The 23,737-nt window shown below is 43.3% G+C and overlaps 1 protein-coding gene across 1 annotated transcript in view; it reads left to right on the forward strand.

Moving 5' to 3' along the window:
* The window catches only part of Mgat5 (alpha-1,6-mannosylglycoprotein 6-beta-N-acetylglucosaminyltransferase), a 308,365-nt gene that overhangs the window by 93,071 nt on the left and 191,557 nt on the right, over window positions 1-23,737 (forward strand). The window contains exon 3 of the mRNA XM_019204841.2: window positions 11,166-11,542. Coding sequence (XP_019060386.1) covers window positions 11,302-11,542 — 241 coding nt within the window. The 5' untranslated portion in view covers window positions 11,166-11,301. The remainder of the gene's footprint in view (window positions 1-11,165; window positions 11,543-23,737) is intronic.

Consider the following 23,737-nt stretch of genomic DNA (forward strand, 5'->3'; position numbering starts at 1 on the left):
GAATCAGTAATTGATTCTAAGGTTTAAATCTGACGTGCTTCTTAGTGACCCCTTCAAATTATGTCTATGTAATGTGTACACCTTGTTCCACATTAACAATTAACATTTTTTATCTGGTGGTCTTTATCAAACTAAGTTTTAGAAGACTGTCCCACTTTTGCAGACCTTTATCCCTCCCCAGGTCAATGTGAAGAAGGGGTCTAGGGCAGTGTGGTTGGGCCAAAGGGCTAGGAGACCCCTTGAATAATATGAGTTTTCTCTTTAGAGCATTGCCCATATTTGAGAAATAATTTTGATGATTTGTGACTGTTTTCTGGGACTATTTTCTGCGACTATTTCCATTTGGACTTACTGTCATTCATAGGTGTTTTCTACGGGTAGGGAGTTAACAAAAGTCAATTCTCAAGGATAAAGGTGAGTTTTATTATTATCATAAAATCCCTTTGTGGCTTTACTGGCCTTTGGCTCTGAGTGGAAGCAAATCTTTTGAGCATTTTCATTCAGCATTGAGGATACCTAGCTAACAGATTACATGGCATGTGATCTTTGCCCACACTCATTACCACCCTCTCACATGTAATGCCAGTTCCTTGTTTCCTGGGCTGGCAGCCAGATGACAGTCCTGCCTTTTTAAAATGACTGCCTGATGAAACATCTGCAGACTGCATCTTATCGTCACGTCCCTTCCTGTGCGTATTGATTTATGGACTAGGATCTTTGTGGAGCAGGGCTCCAGTGCCATAAACCAATTAGTAAATGGCAACACCACCAGCCTAGAAGCAAATCTGCCAGCTGGTGCCTCCACAATGATAGCACTGGAGAACATGGAGGAAATTGAGGCCCTATATCAGACGCCTGGCACAGATTGGGGAAATCTGCCTTCTCTCTTCCCACTGTGGCCTCCACAGCTGTAGCACAGGCCCTGGAGCCTGCTTGACATGAGGGCTCAAGATGGTCTCTGAGTTCACCTCAGTCTTCTGCTTCCTTGCCCTGTAGTGTAATGTTCATCTTCCTAGGGTGGGGACTGTCCTGTCCTGCTGATTAGTTAAGGCAGTGCCTCTCAACAGGGTGGTTTTATCCCTCAGGGAACACATGGCACTATGGGGAAACATTTTCCATTGTCCCAGTTCCCCAGTTGTAAGGAGAGTTATGGGAACATTTTAATGCCATCTAGTGGCTGGAGGCCAGGGGAACATCCAACAATATGAAGGACAAAAAATTAACTGGCCCGGTGTGTCAATTATGCCATTACTGAGAAACCCTGTTTAAAAGACATTTCATTTTCAAGCCCATGCTTTTTTTCTAGGGTGAAATAGACATTTTCAGAACTCTTTGGGTTTCTGTAGTTTCATTTTGTGTTGATGGTAAAGTCTGTCAACTGCAATCACCTGTGATCTTGGTGAATGAAACAGAGTATTGGGGGATCTTATCTAACCTGCAGTGACAGCTCCCTGCTCACTCTTGTCCTCTTTTTTTATTTTATTTTATTTTTTTTTTGTGCACCTGCTGTTGTGTGCCCACCTAAGAGGTGAAGTCATTGAAATCATTTGAGGTTAATTTCCAACATTTTCCCTTCCCCTCCATGCCCTCTAGTGGAGACAGCTATAAGTGAATAGCAGAACACAGCAGAGGTGGGAAAGGGGAAGGCTGGAGCAAGAGGCAAGAAGGAACGCATGTTTTCCATCTGGATTCATTAACCTTGTTACAGTATTAAAATTTTATTTTGCTAACGATGCCAGAAATGGAGCCTTGAATTTCACTCACTGGACAGTGTATCTGTAGGTGAATGTTCTGCCTCAGATGGATTGGGCTGGAGGTTTTCTTTTCCCTGCCTGGAGTAAAAACATAAATGTGGCATAATGGACAAAAACTATGGTGCAGGGCTGTCTTGTTTTGATCATCTCAAGGGTAAGAAGGGCACACAGGCTTTTAAAAACTCTGCCATGCAAAGAGCTTCCCTGAATGAGCCCAAGGTGTGTTGTTTGTGCTGGCACCTTACTGTTTATGACTCAACAGAAGATCAGCATAACCTGCTCTAAAGGCTGTTTTCACTTGGAGTGGTTCTTTCCTGTTTTTAAAGGAAAGGGCCAGGTCCTGAAAGTGGAAGCAAGGATCTCTGTTCATACCCATTCATGAGGGCAACATTTGTCTGCACCTGAGCTAGTTTGCCCCCTAGTGCTGGAGGAGAGCACAGCAGCTATTATAGCTGTCGAGGGTACACACTGGAGACCCAGAGCAGCTGTGGGGTGAGCCTTGTTGTTGAGATCAGGGTGACAGCACGAGGCTTGTATGTCCAGGCTGTCGAGGGAGGTGGACAACCTCAGAGCATCTTCCCAGAAATTTAGATATATTTGAACTAAAGCTGCTTTGCTTTTCCCACTCTCCTCCACTTCTTTAAATAACAAGACAACCGTATTCAGAGCAAAAACATCTTCCCACCGCTCATTCCCCGATCCATCTGTCTTCCTTATTCCAGTAATTCTGTGAACGTGTATTTTTCTGTCATGTGTTGACTCTCCCAGCCCCTTGAGGTTGGTGAAATGTGGTGTTAGGCTCCTAGCTCCTTGCTGTCATTGGACTTGATGTCATTCTGGTTTGTGTTTTGTATCAGTAAGCCTCCTTCAGTGTTTCTGCAAGTGTTTGGTAGACTCGGCCGGGTTTGGCAGAGACCATTAGTCTCAGGTGGCAAAATTTAAGTAAGGGTTTGCTTTTGACTTTCCCTGGAAAACATTTTATTTTCTGGACCTCACTGTCTTCCCCCCTGTATGTTGAGGGGTTTGTACATTGTCATCTTCAGTAAAATCCATTGTAGTTCCCCAGTCTATCTACAGGTATTCGGTGCATCTGTGTTTTGTACCAGTGATCAAACTTGGGACCTTGCGCTTGCGAGGCAGGTGGTGGAACCACTGAACTAAATCCCCGGCCCCTGGTACATCTTAATTTATCATATTTCCTTTTAGACCAATCATGTGAGCAACAGGCTTTGGCTCAGAAGCCCAGATTCACCTGGTTATGAATGGGGATGATTACTATTTTTAGAAATAGTTTACCAAGCCTTCTATGTAGCTCTTAATATAAACTGATACAGAGGCTTCAAAAAGAAGTAGAATCGTTTCAAAGGTGGGTCATTAACATTTAGAGATGACTCACTTTTTCATTTTATGGGAGTCAGGCTCACTTCTAAAACTCAGTGTATTACCATCCCTCACCTAGCATTAAATTGGGGTAGTATTTTAATACAATTTTATATTAATAGATATGTGGGCACGAATTTTAAAAAGAACATAAACAAGGACTGGGGATATAGCACTTACCTAGTATGATCGGGGCTCTGGCTTCAATCCTCAAAACAACAAAGGAAAGAGAAAGATTGAATGAATGAACGAACAAACAGAAAAGCAGGAAGAAAGGGAGAGAGGGAGGGAGTGAAGGCAGGAAGGAGGGAAGGAAAGAAAAAGCAAACAAGACCATCACTGGGCATTAACTTCCCAACCAATAACAAAAATTTAAAATTCAAAAACCCAAGTACACAGCCAAGGAAATTTTGTTCCTGGTCTCTACAGTATAAATGGATATGTATACTGATTGTGTCCAGTGTCTCAAGATTTGGCATGTAAAACTCATTTTAACAAATTTTTGAAAAAAAAAACAAACACATTTTAAAACAACAGCAACAAAGGACAACACAAAAGGATCATTTGTCAAATTTCTGGAACATCTACCTCTGGGAACCCTGAAAGTCCTTCGGAATATAGTTGAAAAGCAGTAACTCTGATCACTCACCTGTAGTCATTCTACATTCTGTGGTTCTAGAATTTTCCTTTTATTTATGCAGAAACTGAGGTAAACAGTTTTGCCTGTGATCTCTTAATGCCAATGGACAGAATAAGCTGTTGATCAACTGTTTTCAGGCTTGTTCTGGGGTATTTTCAGCTCTTCTTCACCACCCCTTCTGCTGCCCTTTCCTGGGATCATCTTAGCATAACAGTGATGAAGCCAGCAGTTTCCATGGAATGTTCCCGTCCCTCCTTGTCTTGGACATCCCTTTGTTCCCCTTAGTCTCACTACTCTGGCGCTCTAGAATTTTTTTCCGGGAGCTTTTCTCCCCCGTTTTCTTTTTTCCTATTCACTATCATATCCACTTTAGTTTAACCCCCTCTATTCAAAGGCCAAATAATTTTTCAGCCCAGTGGGAATAGCTTTTAGGGTAAAATCTTCTGACAGATGAGGTACAGAATGTGGCCTCAGAGTGCCTGGGTTCTTCGTGGTTTACAAGGAGTCTTGGGGTGGTGGTGGTCATTGCTCATCCGTATACTGTATTTTCATCTCATTTCTACCACCTTAGCCTTGGCAAATGCTTAATGACCATTCACTGTGTGAAAGTTGTAACATCCCTGGTAAGTCCTTATGAGGCTCACAGAGCCCATAAGAGAGATGGAACAAGACTATCCGGTTATGCATTGAGCAAGAAGCTCTTCAGGAGAATCAGGAACTGCTCTAGGGATTCCAAAGAGGATGAACTTTTGCAATCAGGGGAGTCTCTGGAGTTTTTTTTTTTTTTTTTTTTTTTTTTAGCGGGATGTGGGGTTGAGTTGTAAGACTGGAGATAGGAGTGGGCTTTGGCAAGGTGACATGGGTGAGCACAGCTGACTTAGGATTTCTTGAATGTTACTACACAGGATGAAGATAAAGGTAGGTCCACTGCTACCATTTAAAGACCGGTGAAGACAGAGGATCTATGCAGTAACTAAGAGCAGCATGGCCCACTGTCAGTTGTGGTAGGATTGTCCTGTGAATCTAATGATCAAGACCAGATCTCTGTCATTGGGGCTGTCATTACTTTGTTTTTTTATCTTTACAAGGTATGATATTATTTATTTATTTATTCATTGAGTTTATTGGTGCTTGTTAGGTACACAGTACAGCTACATTCATCATTGGGATCTTGTATCTTTGTATGAAGTATCTTGGTTCTTATTTTTTCCCCATTCCCCTGCCCTCCCTTCACCCCTTTCACCCTTCCCTATTTACAAAGATTTTGTTTCCATTTTTTTTCTTTTCCCTTATTTCCTTTCCCCTACCCTTCCTACTTCCCCTACTCCTTTAGATCTTTTCTTCTTATTTCACACTATCAATTGTACCATTTGAACCTTATTTGCACTTTTAGTTTTTCACACCAGAGAAACTATTCAATACCTACACATGTGTGTCCTGTGTGTTTCACTTAAGTGTATGGCCTGTATAATGAGTTTTTTGGTGGGTTTTTTTTTTGTTTGTGTTTTTTTTGGTACTGGGTGTCGAACTCGGCTTGCTTATCGAACTTGTGCTTGCAAGTCAGGCAGTGGAAACACTGAGCTAAATCCCTGGTCCTGTCATTACTTTTAAAGGAAAAGGCATCTCCACCTTCATTCATTCTCTTAAAAGGTAGGTTATGGTGGAAGACACGGGGCCTCCTCAGCTGTTAGACTTGAAGGACTTTCTTCATTAGTCTGTTCTTACTGCATCAGAACTGGGTTGTCTTTCAGAATGCTTTTACCTGGTTTAGGAAATTTGGGTCTGCCAGAGAAGAGAGGCCAGGAGCCATTGGAAAGGTGGCCTTTGAGATTGATCTAGAGGTTGTAAGAGCTGACATGTTTAATCTTCAGTACCACTTTTTTAAAAAGCCACCATGTCTAGTGGATTTGCAGGCCTGTGACTGGCCCTTAGTGATGGTACAGCCTCATCTTGGCTATGCTGTGGGAAATGAAAGAAAAGGCTGCCATCAACCTGGGAGGCTTATTGGCTTGGTCTTTATCCTTTATCCATCCTTTAGATGTGGGCTTGCCTTTGTCCTAATAGCCTTACTGAGATATGATTCACACATACTGTTCTCTCAACGTGCACAACTCAGTGGCTTTTAATATATCTGTAAAATTAGTTATCTATTTTCACAATTTTAGAACATTTTATTACCCTTAAAAGAAACCTGTATATCTTAGATATCACCTCCCAATTGCCCTTATTCCCTACCCCAGTCCTAAGAAATTAATAGTATACTTTCTGGCTGCATAGATTTACCTGTTCTAGATATTTCATACAAATAGAATCATACCTTACATATTCTTCAGTTACTGTTTTGTTTTTTATTTTAACTCAACTTAATGTTCTCAGTGGCTATCCATGTTGTAGCATAATTAGTTCTTCATTTCTTTATGGCCAAGTGAGACTGTCTTATGGCTTATGCCTAGATGTCCCCACATAGCCTCATAGGTGGGGCTTTTTTGAGGTGGCTAGATCTAGAGTTTGTGCTGGGATCAAGGGTGTGTGATTACTAAATTAGTCCACTGATTGGTTTGGCATAGTTCTGGGTGTGGTAATGGGAAGGTCCAGCTTGGGTGTGAGTGGCAGCTGCCCTAGGGCATGTAGCCTGGATAGACTTGATTTACAAACTCAATTGCTTCCTAAGGGCTAGTTGTAACTCAAGTTGTTGGTAAATCAGTACAGTTAAATTCTAGATGGACATGGGTACACACTATAGATAACAAGAGGCAGATGAATCTTCCATTAACGTAACTAAGTCATTTGTAAGTCAGGCTGGTTGTAACTTGAGAGTCCACTGTATAAAGGACAGAAAGAGGGTTGCTATTGTTGCTTACTACTTTGCTGCTTGCTGCTTGCTGCCTTCTGCCTGCCATGAACTGTTTTCCCTCTGCCCTACCACCCTGTCATCTTGCCTTGGAGCCTTATGAGTTGAAAGCTTTACATACTGAGGCAAAATAAACCTTTCCTCCTTGAACTTTGAGTGTCAGGCATTTTGTCACAGCAACAAGAAAAGTAAGACAGACAGACTCCATTGTACATACATACCAGTTTTGTTTCTCCATTTATCTGTTGATGAACATTTGGATTCTTTTTATATATTATTATGATGATGATGCTGTGGTGAAATTTATGTGCAAGTTTTTGTATGGACGTATGTATTTTTTCTTGAAAGAATTCCTGGGAGCAGAATTGTATGGGTCATGTAGTAGTTCCCTGTTTAAATACTTGAACAACTGCAAGATTGTTTTTAATACTGGATGTCCCACTTTATATTCCTGCCAGTATTACACGATGGTTCTAGTTTTTCCACATCCTCTGTCTGTGTTTTTTGACTGCCATCTTAAAGGGTATAAAGCAGTATATAATTGCTTTTGATTTCTACTTCTTTTAATAACTAATGATATTAAAACATCTTTAGTTGAGAGTTTCTTGTTTTTATTTTTGTTTATTTTTGACTTTAAAAATAATTAGCTGAAGTGACCTGTTTCCTTGCCACAGATCTTTGACTGTGTTTGGAAAGGTAGAAGCCAGGTTTTACTGTGTGGAGGACTGAGTGGAAAGGAAATGAATGGTATTTCAAGTTGTTGGGGCTCAAGGGCATGCATATTGGATTGGTTAATACTGCAGACAGACTTGGTGCAACCTTCTGCCTTGAGGTGGTTTGGTGAAGTTGTGCCCCTGGGTTGTCTACTAGGGTTGGCCCCAAGGTCTTCCAAGATACTGTGTAGTCTCTTTTATATCTGTTGGACTCAATTAGCTGGAACACACAGCTGCTTCAAGCTTCTTAGCTTTTTTGATGACTGTTGGTTTGAGGTCTCTCCATTAATTGTGTGTCCATTACAGATGATTACCATTAAGTCTTTTTATGAGACTAAGATTCTATGAGGATGGCCTTCTTGGCTGTTCCTCATTATCCTCCTATTACTGTGGGAGACAGGGGCATCTCCGGAATAATGCTTTTGAAAAGTCTTAAATTCTGTCTTCTTAATAGAAATTGTAGAAAGGAATTCTAATTGTAGTTCTCTTTGTGTTCTGCCCATATGCCCAGTTCTGTTATTTTATACTCTACATTCCACTAGAGGAAAGAACATTCCTGGAAGCTCTATAGTCACTTAAAATTGGGTCCCTTAAATGCTCTGAACTACTTATGGCTAAGAATTTTCATTGCGAATTTGTGTCTCTGAGCTAGAATAATTTCTTCTAGGCTGAATTTCTTGACTCTCTGCCCATAGAATGTACTGTCCAGGTGACCATGACTTGCCCAAGGTGAAGATTTATTAGCTTTCCACCTTCTAAAAAGTTCTTGTCTTCTTCTAGCCCTTGGTCTTTCTAGGGCCTGAATTGTGCCACCTTGCAAAGCCTCTTTGTTAAGGTTCACTGAGGAGGTGAATTAGGACTTCTCATCTGAAAGTAGCTCCTGTCAGTTGTTAGAGTTTTGACTGAAACTAGTTGAAGAAAATCAGCAGAAGATTGTCTTTCGTGATGTAGGACCTCATTTACTTGCTCTGGGGAAAATCCCTTCAGCCTGGAATGACAAATGAGTATGGGTTATGAGAAAGGAAGTGCAGCCACTTCCTGAGGAAGTGGGGACAACACCTAGTTAGAGGGAAGGCTTTCACAGTACTAGCACCCCGCAGCAGGAGCTTCACCTTGCTGGGTGTTCAGCCCCCAGAGCCTGAGGGCAGCAGGCATATGGTCTGTGTGCAAATAGAGCAGGGGAAGGGGGAATTTTTTGTTAATATTGCCCAGCATTCAGAAGGCAGAATAAAGTGCCATAGTGCCCTTATTTGGTCAACACTATTGTGCCGCTGGGGTCAGTGTCTTTCTGAAAGAAGGTACAGAGCGATGGTTCCTGATTAGGACTGTTCCGCTTGACATTTTTCAGCTGGAGGATGGTGTGAATGCATGCACATACAGCTACTTTTCACTTTCAGTGCAGTATTCAAGAAATTACATGAGCCAGTCAATACTTTATTATAAACTAGGCTTTGTGTTAGACACTTTGGCCCAACTGCAGGCTGGTGGAAATGTTCTGAGCACATTTTAGGTTGCATCATGCTAAGCTGTGATGTTACATAGGTTAAGTGTATGAAATGCATTTTGCATTTAGTGTTTTCAGCTTAATCTGAGGTTTACTAGGATGGAACCTGTAAGTCCCCATAGGGCCTGGTAAAAACAATCTAAGGTAGACAGACATGTGTTTCAAGTGTTTTCAGACCAGGTAAGATAGCATAGTGGGGAATATGCTTTGAAACAGATGGGTCTGGAGGTGGGGCCTGGAGAATAGGCTGGGTTTGGATTGTGTGTGTAGGGTGGAGGAGTGAGCCAGCCCAGTAAGAGGAGCAGCCTAAGTGAAGATGAGGAGCGGCCTGAAGATGCTCAGGGTTTATGGAGATGAGTCTGACACCAGCAGGTGTGTAGGATGCAGTGAGGTAGAGGAGTTCATGTTATATAGCAATGCAAGACACAGGATGAGCTTACGTATTATGTTGACACTGTGATGACACTGTACAAGGATGGAATGTGTGTGGGGCCCAGCTGCCTGGGCCAGGGGCTCAGGACTAAGTATGTGTCCGAATCACCCGGAGGGCTCCTTAATGCACAGGCTGCCCATCCCACCTCAGTAGGTCTTTGGTGGGGCCTATAGGGATGATGGTGCTGTGGTTGCTGAGTTAGGGACCACATTTTGACAACCACTGGTTTAAAATGGAGAGGTTGGCAAAACCTTTTCTGCAAGGGACCAGATGGTAAATATTTTAGCTATTGTAGATTGTATAATATCTCCATTACAGATTCTTTTTAGTTGCTTTCCTTTGAGCATGTGGCCTTGCAGACAGGCTGTTGGGGAAGTGGGATGATGCGGGGAAAAGATGGATATTGTTTACTGGCCTCTGAGCCATCCCAAGATTGTCAGTTCTCTGCTACAAAGCTGGATGACTTTGTCAAGTAAATCTCCCTGTATTTTTATTTTCTCATCATTTTTTTTTCTCTTGAAAGGGGGATAGTAATATTAATACTTAAAACTTTTTTTGAGGGATTGGTGAGCTAAGGTACAAAAGAACATTTATCACAGTGCCTTGAACATAGGTTGAGTTTATCATTTACTATTATTAGTAGTAGAGGTACCAGCTACTGATTGCTCTGTTATATAGGTGAGGGGAAGGCAGTGGAATGCTAACCGTTAGAGATCTGCTGCACTGCTCTCTTGAAAGCTAATTGCTGTAAGATTCTACTCCCTTTTAGGCTGCTTGCAAAGCAACTTTTGAACTAAAACATGTGCACTCTGAAATAAACCGAGGTAGACCTTGTAGGATATCTTTGTTTAGCCTCTATCCCTCAAGTGGCAATGTTGTCAGCTGGCTGGTCCTGGGCCCAGAATTCTGGCTGAAGGAGCAGGTAAACTGTACACACTGGCAACATTGACCCAGGCTGTGTTATTTGGTGCCTTTTGACTTATCATTTTGCCTCATGGTGGGAGTGAAAGTGAGAACCACAGAAAAGCAGACGGCTGGGTGCTTCGTATTTCCTGTGCTTCAGTGTGCAAGTGGGCAGAAAGGGGCAGCTTTTGCTCGAGATAGCTAGAAGGAGAGGCTAGGGATGAACCTCAGGGGTACAGTGTGTGCTTAGCATGCTCCAGGGCTGGGTTCAATTCCCAGCACCAAAAAAATAAAAACCAAAAAAAAAAATTCCCCCCAAAAAACTGAACAGAAAGACCATTGGTTGAAACTTGAGCATTTCTCTGTGCTGGTGCACTGGGAGAGGCTATCTGGTGGCCCCTGAGAGAGTCATCTCCTCTCTGAACACTGATAATGAAAGCTGGCTATGTGTAAATAGGATTTGGGGGACTTCTCCCCCTTCCTTGTCACCTGCCCCTGAGGGAGCATCCACTTTCTTGCTCACCTCTGCAGCTGCAGGCTCCAGTCCTTGCCCCAGGCACATAATAATGACTCAAGCTCAGGTTACAGAAGCAAGAAGTGCCCAGTGGTGGTGATGTGACTACCCCCTCCGCTAGGGTTTTTGCTGACAGGCGGTGAAATATCCTTCCATCTCCTCCCCACCTTGCAAAACAAGCTTCCTGTTTTGAACTTGGTCCAGATGGGAACAGCTGCACTACACCTGTTAATACACTCAGACACACACTTCCCCCTCTGTGTTTGTACAGCTTCTTGTCACCTGGCCATATTTCCTCTCGGCTTACAGATCCGGAATCGCAACCTGGGTGTCTGAACCAGAAATTAAGAAAAAAAAAAGGGAAGTTGATATTTGATGTAGAGTTATTCGGGTAAAATCGTGGCTTCTAGTTTATTTTGCTGAATTTTGCCACAACTGGCCACTTTCCTAACTTTCTCCCTCCTTCTTTGCAGCAGAATGGAAGCAAGGGAAGGAAATCAGCTGACGCAGGAGCCAGAGTGAGACTCACACAGCAGCAGCCTACACCATGAATTTGAGTCTACCTTCTGGGCTTTGAGAGGCAAGGGCGGGCAGAGTTGCTAGAAAGCAATGGCTCTCTTTACTCCCTGGAAGTTGTCTTCTCAGAAGCTGGGCTTTTTCCTGGTGACTTTTGGCTTCATTTGGGGGATGATGCTTCTGCATTTTACCATCCAGCAGCGAACTCAGCCTGAAAGCAGCTCCATGCTGCGGGAGCAGATCCTGGACCTCAGCAAAAGGTACATCAAGGCACTGGCAGAAGAAAACAGGAATGTGGTGGATGGGCCATATGCTGGTGTCATGACAGCTTATGGTAAGTGCTGTGACATGGGGCTACCTTTTCACTGAATGTGACTTACTAGCCTTGGCTTTGAAAGAACTCTGGACGCTCCCAGACTTGGGCATGCCCTAGATCAAATGCCCCTTACCCTTGCCTTCATGGGCAATGGATTGCACACAAAGGGACACTTTTGGAAAGGTAAAGCAATGCCCTTTGCGGGTTTCTGAGATCTTGTACACACAGATACCTTGCCCCAGGCCTGATGATCAGGTCAGTCAGTACTTCCTGGGTTGTATTTGCAGCTGCCTCTTCCTTCCTCAACATTATTTTCAACTATGTGGCCTCACATGTGAGTATATTCAGGAAATGCAAGAAAACATTTCTTTACCTAAACAAAACTTAATTAGGGCTGGTAGGATGAGTGAGGAAGAGGGAGGGCATGTTTTTATGTTGATCAGTAAATTCAGACCCCTCCAGCCTGGGCAGAGGGCAGCAGAACTTGTATGCCCCCTGGTAGTTTTAAGCTTCGACTTCTTCAGATTTGACTGTGCTTGTTTCTTCCCCTCACCTCCAATTGCTCTCACTTTGAAAGAAACCTTTTTGTACTTGTTGCTTATTTTTAGGTGCCCTAAGTCTGTTTTGAAATGATGTTGCGTAAAAACAAAAATACACATATGGAATAGATCTTATTTTTCTTTTAGCACAATTTATGCCTGATATAGAAAAAGTTGGAAATTATAGACAAAAAAAGAAAGAGAAAAATCACATATGACTACTCTAGGCAATATCCACAATTAACGTTTCAGTGTGTCTTTCTGATGTTTTATAGTTATATGTTCACAAATACTGTATGAAACGAATAAAACAAAAATTGCAAATAAAATATGAATCATACTATATTTTAGAGAACCCATGTCCCAGCTGTCCTGTGGCCACTAAATATCCAGAGAAGACTTGATGTACACAGGATGGACTCGTTGTAACTGTTCAGTGGCAGTCAAGTCATTAGATCAGTGGTAATTTTTGGTTTATAGTATTCATGAGATGCAACCATGGGATTGGGTGAGGTAGAAGAAGGCTGGTGTTGTGCTTTGTAACATGTCCTCAGTTATGTCAGTCAAGTGATGATTCCTGAAAATGTGCAGGTTATTTGTTCAGAGAGTTCAAGTACAGGAAATCCTATTCAGTTATACTGGAAACTGGATCCAGAGTTTTAGCACTGAGCTACATGTCTGTCCCCTCCTCCTCTTTATTTTGAGACCAAGTTGCACAGACTGGGCTCGAACTTGTGATCTCATTGCCTTAGCCTCCCAAATAGTCAGGATTTATAGGGAAGGGTCACCAACTGGCTGCATGATAGCTATTTGTTAGATGTCTTCTTCTGAAGGACCTTAAAGGCATTACTTTTCACTGCTTACTATTTGAATGATCATGCCATCTGCTTTTAATGTATTCCTTTGAAATTTGTCAGTGTTTGTAAACATTGACTTTTAATATTTGGAGATAAAATGCCTCATTTTTTTATCTGACAGATTAAAACAGTGAAACTCCATTTTGAGAGTTCACGCTGAAAAACAAGAATGTAGTTTTTCAGAGGGTGCCTTTAAAAATTACTCATTGACTTACATCTACTGTAATGTTTCCAGAGTAGAAATAACCACCTTCTCTCTCTCTCTCTCTCTCTCTCTCTCTCTCTCTCTCTCCTTTCTGAAAAACAACAAACAGGCTTCATCAACTTGACATGTTGATCAGTGTGGTCTTTGGAGCTGGATTTCTGGAATTTAATTGGACTGTGGACATGTGCCTGAGTTATTTGGGATCATCATATAGTGAGATCTCACAAAGACAGAGTTTCTCATCTGGTACTTTTTAACATTTTGGGGCTAGATAAGTCTGTCTCGGGAAGTTGTTCATGCACGATAAGATTGTAGCACTAAGTGCCAGACGCACTTCCCTAGTTTGACAGCCCAAAATGGCTCCACACAGGAGAGCATGATCCCCCTTGCACCTTGGAGAAGCATTGCATTAAGAAAAGCAACAAGAAACTCTGTCTAACACCATCTTCTTAAGGATCTTCTAAAGCAGATAAGTGGTTTTTACCATTTCAAATTTGACGGTCTGGCCTTCCCCCTGGTTCCCAGCTCTGAGCGCCAGTGACTTGGATTGAGCAAGAGAGATTAGATTGTTCCAGGGATTGGTGTGGTCCAAGGCCAGTGCTGGGAGACTGGAGAGCCGGTCTGATGACAGGTGCTTCCCTGGTGTCCATCAGTGTCAGTAACATCCACAGACAGGCAGCTCTGACAGTTAATGTCGGATAAGATGCAGGATGTTCAGTGATGTAGCTGGGCTGCAGAGCAGCAATGAGTCTGCATTCTTTTTTTTTTTTTTTTTTTTTTGTAAAAACCAAAACCAAAACCAGTTGGTCATGGAGACAACAAAACCCAATAAGCTTACTATCCTGTCCTTTATCAGAAACATTTGTCAATTCTTAACCTAGTTTCTCAATGTGTCTTTCTACCCATTGGTTTTTTTCTTTGTGTTCCAAGTCTCTTTTATCTTTGTGTTAGGATGCATTCAAAAAATCTTCATTGGTGTCAGTAACATCCACAGACAGGCAGCTCTGACAGTTAATGTCGGATAAGATGCAGGATGTTCAGTGATGTAGCTGGGCTGCAGAGCAGCAATGAGTCTGCATGGGACATTAGTTTGCAGTCCCCTTTTCTGACAGACAGCCCATGTGATGTGTTCTGTCAAAATGTCTGCCCTGAAAGTGTGAAGAGTTCATCTTATATAGCTGGGATCCATCTGGTCTGGATGGATCTTATTAAGAGAGACCCCACACACCAAGAAGATCTCTGTCCCATCCCCATGTTGGTATAATCAGAGGCACTCAGCATACTGTAAATGAATCTTCAGTGACTGGGTCAGGTGTTTGAAGAGTTATCGTTGCTGATTTTTAGATTATGGATTGATTAAAATCCCTGGCTTGATAATCCTGACTAGTGGAGCCCAGCAAATTGTGCTCTATGGGCTTCTCCTTATTTGAGACTGCTGCCTATTTGTGTAAATAAAGTTTTCGCTGCACACAGTCACTCTTATTTGTTTATAGCACATGCAATAACAAAGAAACACAGTAATGCCAGTATTTGTTTCACAAGACCTCTAAAGCATTCTGAATACATCATTGTCATAGGACATTTTTATTGCTGTCTGCTCATGTTCCTCACTAGCCTGACAATTTCTTGGGATTCCAGTAGTCTAAGCCAAGTCAGCCAACTATGGACTTTGGGCAGAATCTTCCTTGATAGCTTTTTTTTTTTTTTTTTTTTTTGTAAAAACCAAAACCAAAACCAGTTGGTCATGGAGACAACAAAACCCAATAAGCTTACTATCCTGTCCTTTATCAGAAACATTTGTCAATTCTTAACCTAGTTTCTCAATGTGTCTTTCTACCCATTGGTTTTTTTCTTTGTGTTCCAAGTCTCTTTTATCTTTGTGTTAGGATGCATTCAAAAAATCTTCATGAGTTGCACATCCAAATACAGCATTTCTTTATCCTGTGGAAATACTGTTCCTGAGTGGCAGGGTGAGAGTTGGAGGTGTACATGTGTATGTAAGTTTTGGAGCCAGAGAGCTTTGCCACATCTGATCTGCATGGCCGTTGAGAGTTGGAGTTGTACATGTGTATGTAAGTTTTGGAGCCAGAGAGCTTTGCCACATCTGATCTGCATGGCCATTCTCTCTCCTTTCTGAAAAACAACAAACAGGCTTCATCAACTTGACATGTTGATCAGTGTGGTCTTTGGAGCTGGATTTCTGGAATTTAATTGGACTGTGGATATGTGCCTGAGTTATTTGGGATCATAATATAGTGAGATCTCACAAAGACAGAGTTTCTCATCTGGTACTTTTTGACATTTTGGGGCTAGATAAGTCTGTCTTGGGAAGTTGTTCATGCACGATAAGATTGTAGCACTAAGTGCCAGACACACTTCCCTAGTTTGACAGCCCAAAATGGCTCCACACAGGAGAGCATGATCCCCCTTGCACCTTGGAGAAGCATTGCATTAAGAAAAGCAACAAGAAACTCTGTCTAACACCATCTTCTTAAGGATCTTCTAAAGCAGATAAGTGGTTTCTACCATTTCAAATTTGACGGTCTGGCCTTCCCCCTGGTTCCCAGCTCTGAGCGCCAGTGACTTGGATTGAGCAAGAGAGATTAGATTGTTCCAGGGATTGGTGTGGTCCAAGGCCAGTGCTGGGAGACTGGAGAGCCGGTCTGATGACAGGTGCTTCCCTGGTGTCCATCAGTGTCAGTAACATCCACAGACAGGCAGCTCTGACAGTTAATGTCGGATAAGATGCAGGATGTTCAGTGATGTAGCTGGGCTGCAGAGCAGCAATGAGTCTGCATGGGACATTAGTTTGCAGTCCCCTTTTCTGCCAGACAGCCCATGTGATGTGTTCTGTCAAAATGTCTGCCCTGAAAGTGTGAAGAGTTCATCTTATATAGCTGGGATCCATCTGGTCTGGATGGATCTTATTAAGAGAGACCCCACACACCAAGAAGATCTCTGTCCCATCCCCATGTTGGTATAATCAGAGGCACTCAGCATACTGTAAATGAATCTTCAGTGACTGGGTCAGGTGTTTGAAGAGTTATCGTTGCTGATTTTTAGATTATGGATTGATTAAAATCCCTGGCTTGATAATCCTGACTAGTGGAGCCCAGCAAATTGTGCTCTATGGGCTTCTCCTTATTTGAGACTGCTGCCTATTTGTGTAAATAAAGTTTTCGCTGCACACAGTCACTCTTATTTGTTTATAGCACATGCAATAACAAAGAAACACAGTAATGCCAGTATTTGTTTCACAAGACCTCTAAAGCATTCTGAATACATCATTGTCATAGGACATTTTTATTGCTGTCTGCTCATGTTCCTCACTAGCCTGACAATTTCTTGGGATTCCAGTAGTCTAAGCCAAGTCAGCCAACTATGGACTTTGGGCAGAATCTTCCTTGATAGCTTTTTTTTTTTTTTTTTTTTTTGTAAAAACCAAAACCAAAACCAGTTGGTCATGGAGACAACAAAACCCAATAAGCTTACTATCCTGTCCTTTATCAGAAACATTTGTCAATTCTTAACCTAGTTTCTCAATGTGTCTTTCTACCCATTGGTTTTTTTCTTTGTGTTCCAAGTCTCTTTTATCTTTGTGTTAGGATGCATTCAAAAAATCTTCATGAGTTGCACATCCAAATACAGCATTTCTTTATCCTGTGGAAATACTGTTCCTGAGTGGCAGGGTGAGAGTTGGAGGTGTACATGTGTATGTAAGTTTTGGAGCCAGAGAGCTTTGCCACATCTGATCTGCATGGCCGTAGAGGCGCACACTTTTTTTCTACTTTACAGATTGTCAGTTCCTCTCTCACCAGGGACTGTGAAGCGTGAATGAGATGCTGCCTTTCAGGTGCCCAGATGTACTTGCTGTGGGTTGTTAGTTGAAGAATTACTCAAAGAATAATACAGACAGTCCCCAGATTACAACTGTTCTACTTTATTATGTTGTAGAAGTATATGCTCTTCACCTTAAGTGTAGTATTCAGAAAACTACTGAGGTGTTCCACGCTTAATTATAAAATAGCCTTCATCAGAAGGTTTTGCCAAACTGTAGGGAAATACACGTCTTCTGAGCAATTTTAGCTAGGTGAGGCTGAGTCATGGTGTTCAGTAGCTTAGGTGTATTAAATGTATTTCTGAGTTAGGATGTTTTCAACTTCGGTGGGTATATCTGCAAGGAACCCCATAGTAAGTTAACAAGCATCTGTAGAAGAAAGTTTCAAATAGTATCTTGCCACTATCACCACCTTTCCTTGTTTCGGAGACTTCTGAATTCTTCTGGGACTTGGGAATTCCAAAGTGCTGCCCGGAATGTTCCTGGGTAGGCAACATGCTGGAGCAACAGTCAGTATTCATTCTTGGGTGCAGAGGGTGCTTCTCTGTGTTTCTCTGATCTGGAGAGGCTGTGTTGGCTTTTGCCTCCTGACCACATGCAAAGCCAGAGCTCTCAGCAGTTCAGTGTCACCAGGCTCTCCCTGGCCAGCATAGCAGGCGCCATGCCCGTCAGTGACATTGCGGAATTGTGTCAAGAATGGTGCCATTTGCCCCAGTCAATGCTGTTCTTGTTTCTGAGGTGAATTGATCTCTGTCTCCAAAGTCCTGACCCAAATTCTGATCCCTAGTGATCACCTCTTATTTAACGGGGCAGGCCTGGTCTGTTTCTGTTCCTGAGGGGTAGTAAAAGAATCCTGAGGCCAGGTGAGATTCCCCTGGTGGTCCATCCACACATCACTTGGATGTGTCTTAACGTGCTTGCCTCTCTGAGTCATAGGACGCTTTGCCTTGGGAAGGTTGCAAGCCTAGGCTAACTCAACTATAGGTGCTCAGCTTCTCCCAGCTACTCCCACTTTGGATTTCGCTGGCTAAGTGCCCAGCTTCTCCTTGCCCTCCAGGTGCTGTGGTCTGCTTTTTCTTGCCTTCTGCCAGTGTCCAGGTTCCCCATCTTTCATAAAGTAGATCAATGATGGTGAGCCTTTTAGAGAACAAGTACTCCAACTGCAACCCCAAACCCACTTTTTTATTGCAAAGTGCAACCTGATTATCATGCTCAGTTGCTGGGGCAGTTTGGCTCCAGTGCAGACAGGGAGGGCTCTGCGTGCGTGCTGTGGCACACATGCCATAGGTGTGCCAGCACTGTAGAAGGTCTCCTTCACTGGCTCTTATACTTCAATCCTGGCCTTTGAGGAAGTATCTCTGCTGGTGTGCACCAAGTACTATCTGGGGTTTGGGGAAAAGGACAACGTCTCTGCTCTCATGGATGCTGCGTTCTCTTGGAGGGGAGAATAATAGACAAGCGACAGTCAGATAGCAATAACTTCATGGGAAGAAAGTGACAGAGTGGGATATGATGAAGAACTGAGGGCTACTTTGCATTGGAAAGTCAGAGAACACAGTTCTCCTGATGTGTCTTTTAACCCGAATGGCGAAAGAATAGCTGGGCAGGGTGGGTCAAGGGAAGCTAAGGCAGAGCGTGCCTGGCAGAACTCACAGGTATGTCCAGCTGAGAGCGGCATGTACATTCCAAGGACAGAATGGAGGCTTCAGCAGCTGGCTGCAGTGGGAAAGGAACTGTGTGAAGGGTGGTGAGCACTGAGGAGTAGCAGCTTGCAGGGGCCCTGCAGGTGTGTAAAGGTGTGTGATGGGTGGGAAGCGGGAAGGCAGTGGAATAGATGTTAACATGTGTATACCTGGCATTGGCCCCACCTTGTGACCCTGGTCCTCTCCTTGGGAGGAAGGAAGGATTTTCTTTTCTCCTTAAGGAAGCACAGGGTATGGGTGGAGAAACAGTGCTGGACTTTGGTAACAGGGCAGGTAGATCAGTGCTTTGGGTTTCTGTGGCTCTCACTGGCCTGGATGCTTATGTCTAAGACATCTTTTCCATTTAGGGTTGCCAGAGGTTGATCTGAAAGTGTAGCAGCTGCCCTGTGTTGCAAACCCAGTAATATTCTGAGATTCAGATAAGAGCTTTTATTTTTATTTTTTTCCTCATTGAATTTATTGGTACATTTGAGGCATACAGTACAGTTACATTCATCATTGGGATCTTGTACCTTTGCATGACAGCTCTTGATTCTCATTTTTTCCCCTTACCCCTGCCCTTCCTTCATCCCTTCCTCTCTTCCCTATTTACAAATACTTTATTTCTATTTTTTAATTTTCTCATATTTTTTTCTTTTCCCTTTTTTTCCTTTCCCTACCTTTCCACTTCCCCTACACTTTTAGCCCTTTTCTTCCTACTTCACATTGTCAGTTATACCAGTAGGATCTTACGTACAGTTATAGTTTTTCACACCAGAGAAACTGGGTATTGACACATGTGTGACTTATTTCACTTAAGAGTATGGCCTCAATATGCATCCATTTTCCTATGAATGACTAATTTCTCATTCTTTATAGACGAGAGCTTTTATATAGCTTAGCTTCCACTTCTTTTATGGGGAAATCTTACATTGGAGCTCATGAGAGATTCAAGCCTAGGGCTGGGGATTTAATTCAGTGGCAGCACCTGCCTCCCAAGTGCAGGGTCCTGAGTTTGATCCCTGGTACAAAAATAAATAAATGAGAGATGCAAGCCTAGAAAGGTTTTCTAAATTTTTATTGTTTTTGATTCTGCTTCTATTAATATGTTCAAGGGACTGTTTTGGACAAGTCTGGAACTTTTGGGGGTTAATGGGGAAAACCACCATCACCAAAGCACAAATTCCCTGCCCTTGAGAGAAAATGCACTGTTCTTGGAGAGAGAGTGGTAGGGAAAAAAATAACCAGGCAGTCTAAGGAGAATTTAGTCGCTCTATGGTGACGTGGCTGGTGTGATTAAAGGAAGGGCTTTCTGCTTGAGAGAGTTTGAAATCTAAAAGTAGGCCTCGTTGGGGTCTGGAGCTTTTCCAGGCACGCTGTGGTGAGGTGTAGCCATCTCACTTCCCCACAGTACATAAGTACACCCAGTCAGGGGGCTGAGGAGACCTGGGGAGCATTTTAGACAAGAACAAGAATTTTAGACAAGTCAGCATTTGCTGATCATCCCTCTGCTCCCTGTCACCACGGCCTTTTTCTTCACACCTCATTTCAAGTCGTGTTGTGGAGAGGATGCATGTGGGTGGCAGTTGTGTCTCAGGCTCAGAAGTTTCCTCCCCTCACGCAGTGGCCTTAGCATGACACAACCATCTCCTCTTCCTCCTCACTTGTGTCACGGTGCTCTCTTCTCGTCAGCTGGCTAAGCAGTCCTGCTGGTGCTCTGTGCCCTTTTCACATCTTTGGCCTCACAGCCATCTTCTGGGTGGTAGCTGAGCATTTTCCTATGTCTCAGCCTCTGCGTTTTCTCCTGTCGTCCTTTCTTTCTCTTTGCTTGTTCTCTGCTTCAGAAAAGTCTGCCTGACCTCATTCACAGAAGGAAGGTCCAGCCTTCCTGCCATTCTGTCTTCCTAACACAAGCCACTAGCAGCCTGTATTTATTTATATGCTCATCATTCCTCTTTTGTTAGAATGCAAAACCCTAAAGAGCACGGGTTTCAGTCTGTTTTGTTCCTCACTGTCCCTCTGGCCTTGCAAATCCTACCTGGCACATAGTAGGAGCCATGAAGAATAGTACCCCCACCCCTGACTCAGTGACTATCTGTGTGGTACAGTTACAGCTGGGACTAATTTGAGAATATGTACAATTACATTCATCATTGGGATCTTGTACCTTTGCATGACAGCTCTTGGTTCTCATTTTTTCCCCTTACCCCTGCCCTTCTTTCATCCCTTCCTCTCTTCCCTATTTACAAATACTTTATTTCTATTTTTTAATTTTCTCACATTTTTTCTTTTCCCTTTTTTCCTTTTCCCTACCCTTCCCACTTCCCCTACACTTTTAGCCCTTTTCTTCCTACTTCACATTGTCAGTTATACCAGTAGGATCTTACGTACAGTTATAGTTTTTCACACCAGAGAAACTGGGTATTGACACATGTGTGACTTATTTCACTTAAGAGTATGGCCTCAATATGCATCCATTTTCCTATGAATGACTAATTTCTCATTCTTTATAGACGAGAGCTTTTATACAGCTTAGCTTCCACTTCTTTTATGGGGAAATGTTACATTGGAGCTCATGAGAGATTCAAGCCTAGGGCTGGGGATTTAATTCAGTGGCAGCACCTGCCTCCCAAGTGCAGGGTCCTGAGTTTGGTCCTGGTACAAAAATAAATAAATAAATGAGAGATGCAAGCCTAGAAAAGTTTTCTAAATTTTTATTGTTTTTGATTCTGCTTCTATTAATATGTTCAAGGGACTGTTTTGGATAAATCTGGAACTTTTGGGGGATAATGGGGAAAACCACCATCACCAAAGCACAAATTCCCTGCCCTTGAGAGAAAATGCACTGTTCTTGGAGAGAGAGTGGTAGGGAAAAAAATAGCCAGGCAGTCTAAGGAGAATTTAGTCGCTCTATGTTGACGTGGCTGGTGTGATTAAAGGAAGGGCTCTCTGCTTGAGAGTTTGAAATCTAAAAGTAGGCCTCTTCTAAACAAGAAGGTGGGGTTGTCATCACCATATTCAGAAGTGGTTTCACTGTGCTTGCACATATACAAAAGAAGGCTTTTCCTGTGCGGGGCGGGGGGCAAGCTCGCCGTGACTGAGCTGACTTGTGGATCTTAACGGGATGTTGTTAGCAGTAATGTTCTGGAGCTTTTCCAGGCACGCTGTGGTGAGGTGTAGCCATCTCACTTCCCCACAGTACATAAGTACACCCAGCCAGTCAGGGGGCTGAGGAGACCTGGGGAGCATTTCTTGGTCCCTGGAGTCAGGTTGGAGCCCTTGGGTGACAATGGCCTTTACTTCACAGCACCTGTGAGCCTTTGTCTCTCTCAAAACAAGGGCTAAAATTCATGCAGCTGGCAAGGTGTTACAAAATTCAGAAAATAGCCCAAGAATTCCATTCTCTTCACAGACAAGAACAAGAATTTTAGACAAGTCAGCATTTGCTGATCATCCCTCTGCTCCCTGTCACCACGGCCTTTTTCTTCACACCTCATTTCAAGTCGTGTTGTGGAGAGGATGCATGTGGGTGGCAGTTGTGTCTCAGGCTCAGAAGTTTCCTCCCCTCACGCAGTGGCCTTAGCATGACACAACCATCTCCTCCTCCTCCAGACAAGAACAAGAATTTTAGACAAGTCAGCATTTGCTGATCATCCCTCTGCTCCCTGTCACCACGGCCTTTTTCTTCACACCTCATTTCAAGTCGTGTTGTGGAGAGGATGCATGTGGGTGGCAGTTGTGTCTCAGGCTCAGAAGTTTCCTCCCCTCACGCAGTGGCCTTAGCATGACACAACCATCTCCTCCTCCTCCTCACTTGTGTCACGGTGCTCTCTTCTCGTCAGCTGGCTAAGCAGTCCTGCTGGTGCTCTGTGCCCTTTTCACATCTTTGGCCCCACAGCCATCTTCTGGGTGGTAGCTGAGCATTTTCCTATGTCTCAGCCTCTGCGTTTTCTCCTGTCGTCCTTTCTTTCTCTTTGCTTGTTCTCCGCTTCAGAAAAGTCTGCCTGACCTCATTCACAGAAGGAAGGTCCAGCCTTCCTGCCATTCTGTCTTCCTAACACAAGCCACTAGCAGCCTGTATTTATTTATATGCTCATCATTCCTCTTTTGTTAGAATGCAAAACCCTAAAGAGCACGGGTTTCAGTCTGTTTTGTTCCTCACTGTCCCTCTGGCCTTGCAAATCCTACCTGGCACATAGTAGGAGCCATGAAGAATAGTACCCCCACCCCTGACTCAGTGACTATCTGTGTGGTACAGTTACAGCTGGGACTAATTTGAGAATAATAGTAATGTTTTTAGTGAAGCAGGAAATGGAAGAAATTCCCTGTGGACTGTATCCAGGAGGCTCCAAGTAGTTATTATGCAGGATCCTGACATGGGAACCGTTGTTTATTCTGGAAGGCAGTTAGAAACTGTTTCCACTTGGGGTTGGGCTTGGGAGGAGTGTGTAAGCCACACTAGGCTTGTGGCCTTGAGCAAGTCACTTGCCCCTTTGTAAGGTGGAGGGTATAGTATCATACACCTCGTGGGACTATTGTAGGTATTTACAGGTGACATTAATTAAGTCACTTACTGGTACAGTGTGTTTGTCCCTCTCAGTTACCGCTAACCTTGGTCTAGATGTACCTGCATCTGTGTTACCACCCAACCAAAACTGTTGATGTAGAAAGCTTTTTTGTCTGTGCGGCTGTCCCTAGCATTTACAGGAATGGAGCCTGACCAGAGTGAGAAGATACAGGTTCTGCTCCAGAGAAAGACAGTCTTGCCAGCCCCACCCTAAACAAGAAGGTGGGGTTGTCATCACCATATTCAGAAGTGGTTTCACTGTGCTTGCACATATACAAAAGAAGGCTTTTCCTGTGCGGGGCGGGGGGCAAGCTCGCCGTGACTGAGCTGACTTGTGGATCTTAACGGGATGTTGTTAGCAGTAATGTTTCTGGTATGGAGTGGTGTGTGAGGAATATTAGCATGCAGGGGGATGTGGTCCCTGGAGTCAGGTTGGAGCCCTTGGGTGACAATGGCCTTTACTTCACAGCACCTGTGAGTCTTTGTCTCTCTCAAAACAAGGGCTAAAATTCGTGCAGCTGGCAA

This window comes from Fukomys damarensis, unplaced genomic scaffold, assembly GCF_012274545.1.
Source record: "Fukomys damarensis isolate Sample0158 unplaced genomic scaffold, DMR_v1.0_HiC HiC_scaffold_29, whole genome shotgun sequence".
Taxonomy (NCBI): Eukaryota; Metazoa; Chordata; class Mammalia; order Rodentia; family Bathyergidae; genus Fukomys; species Fukomys damarensis.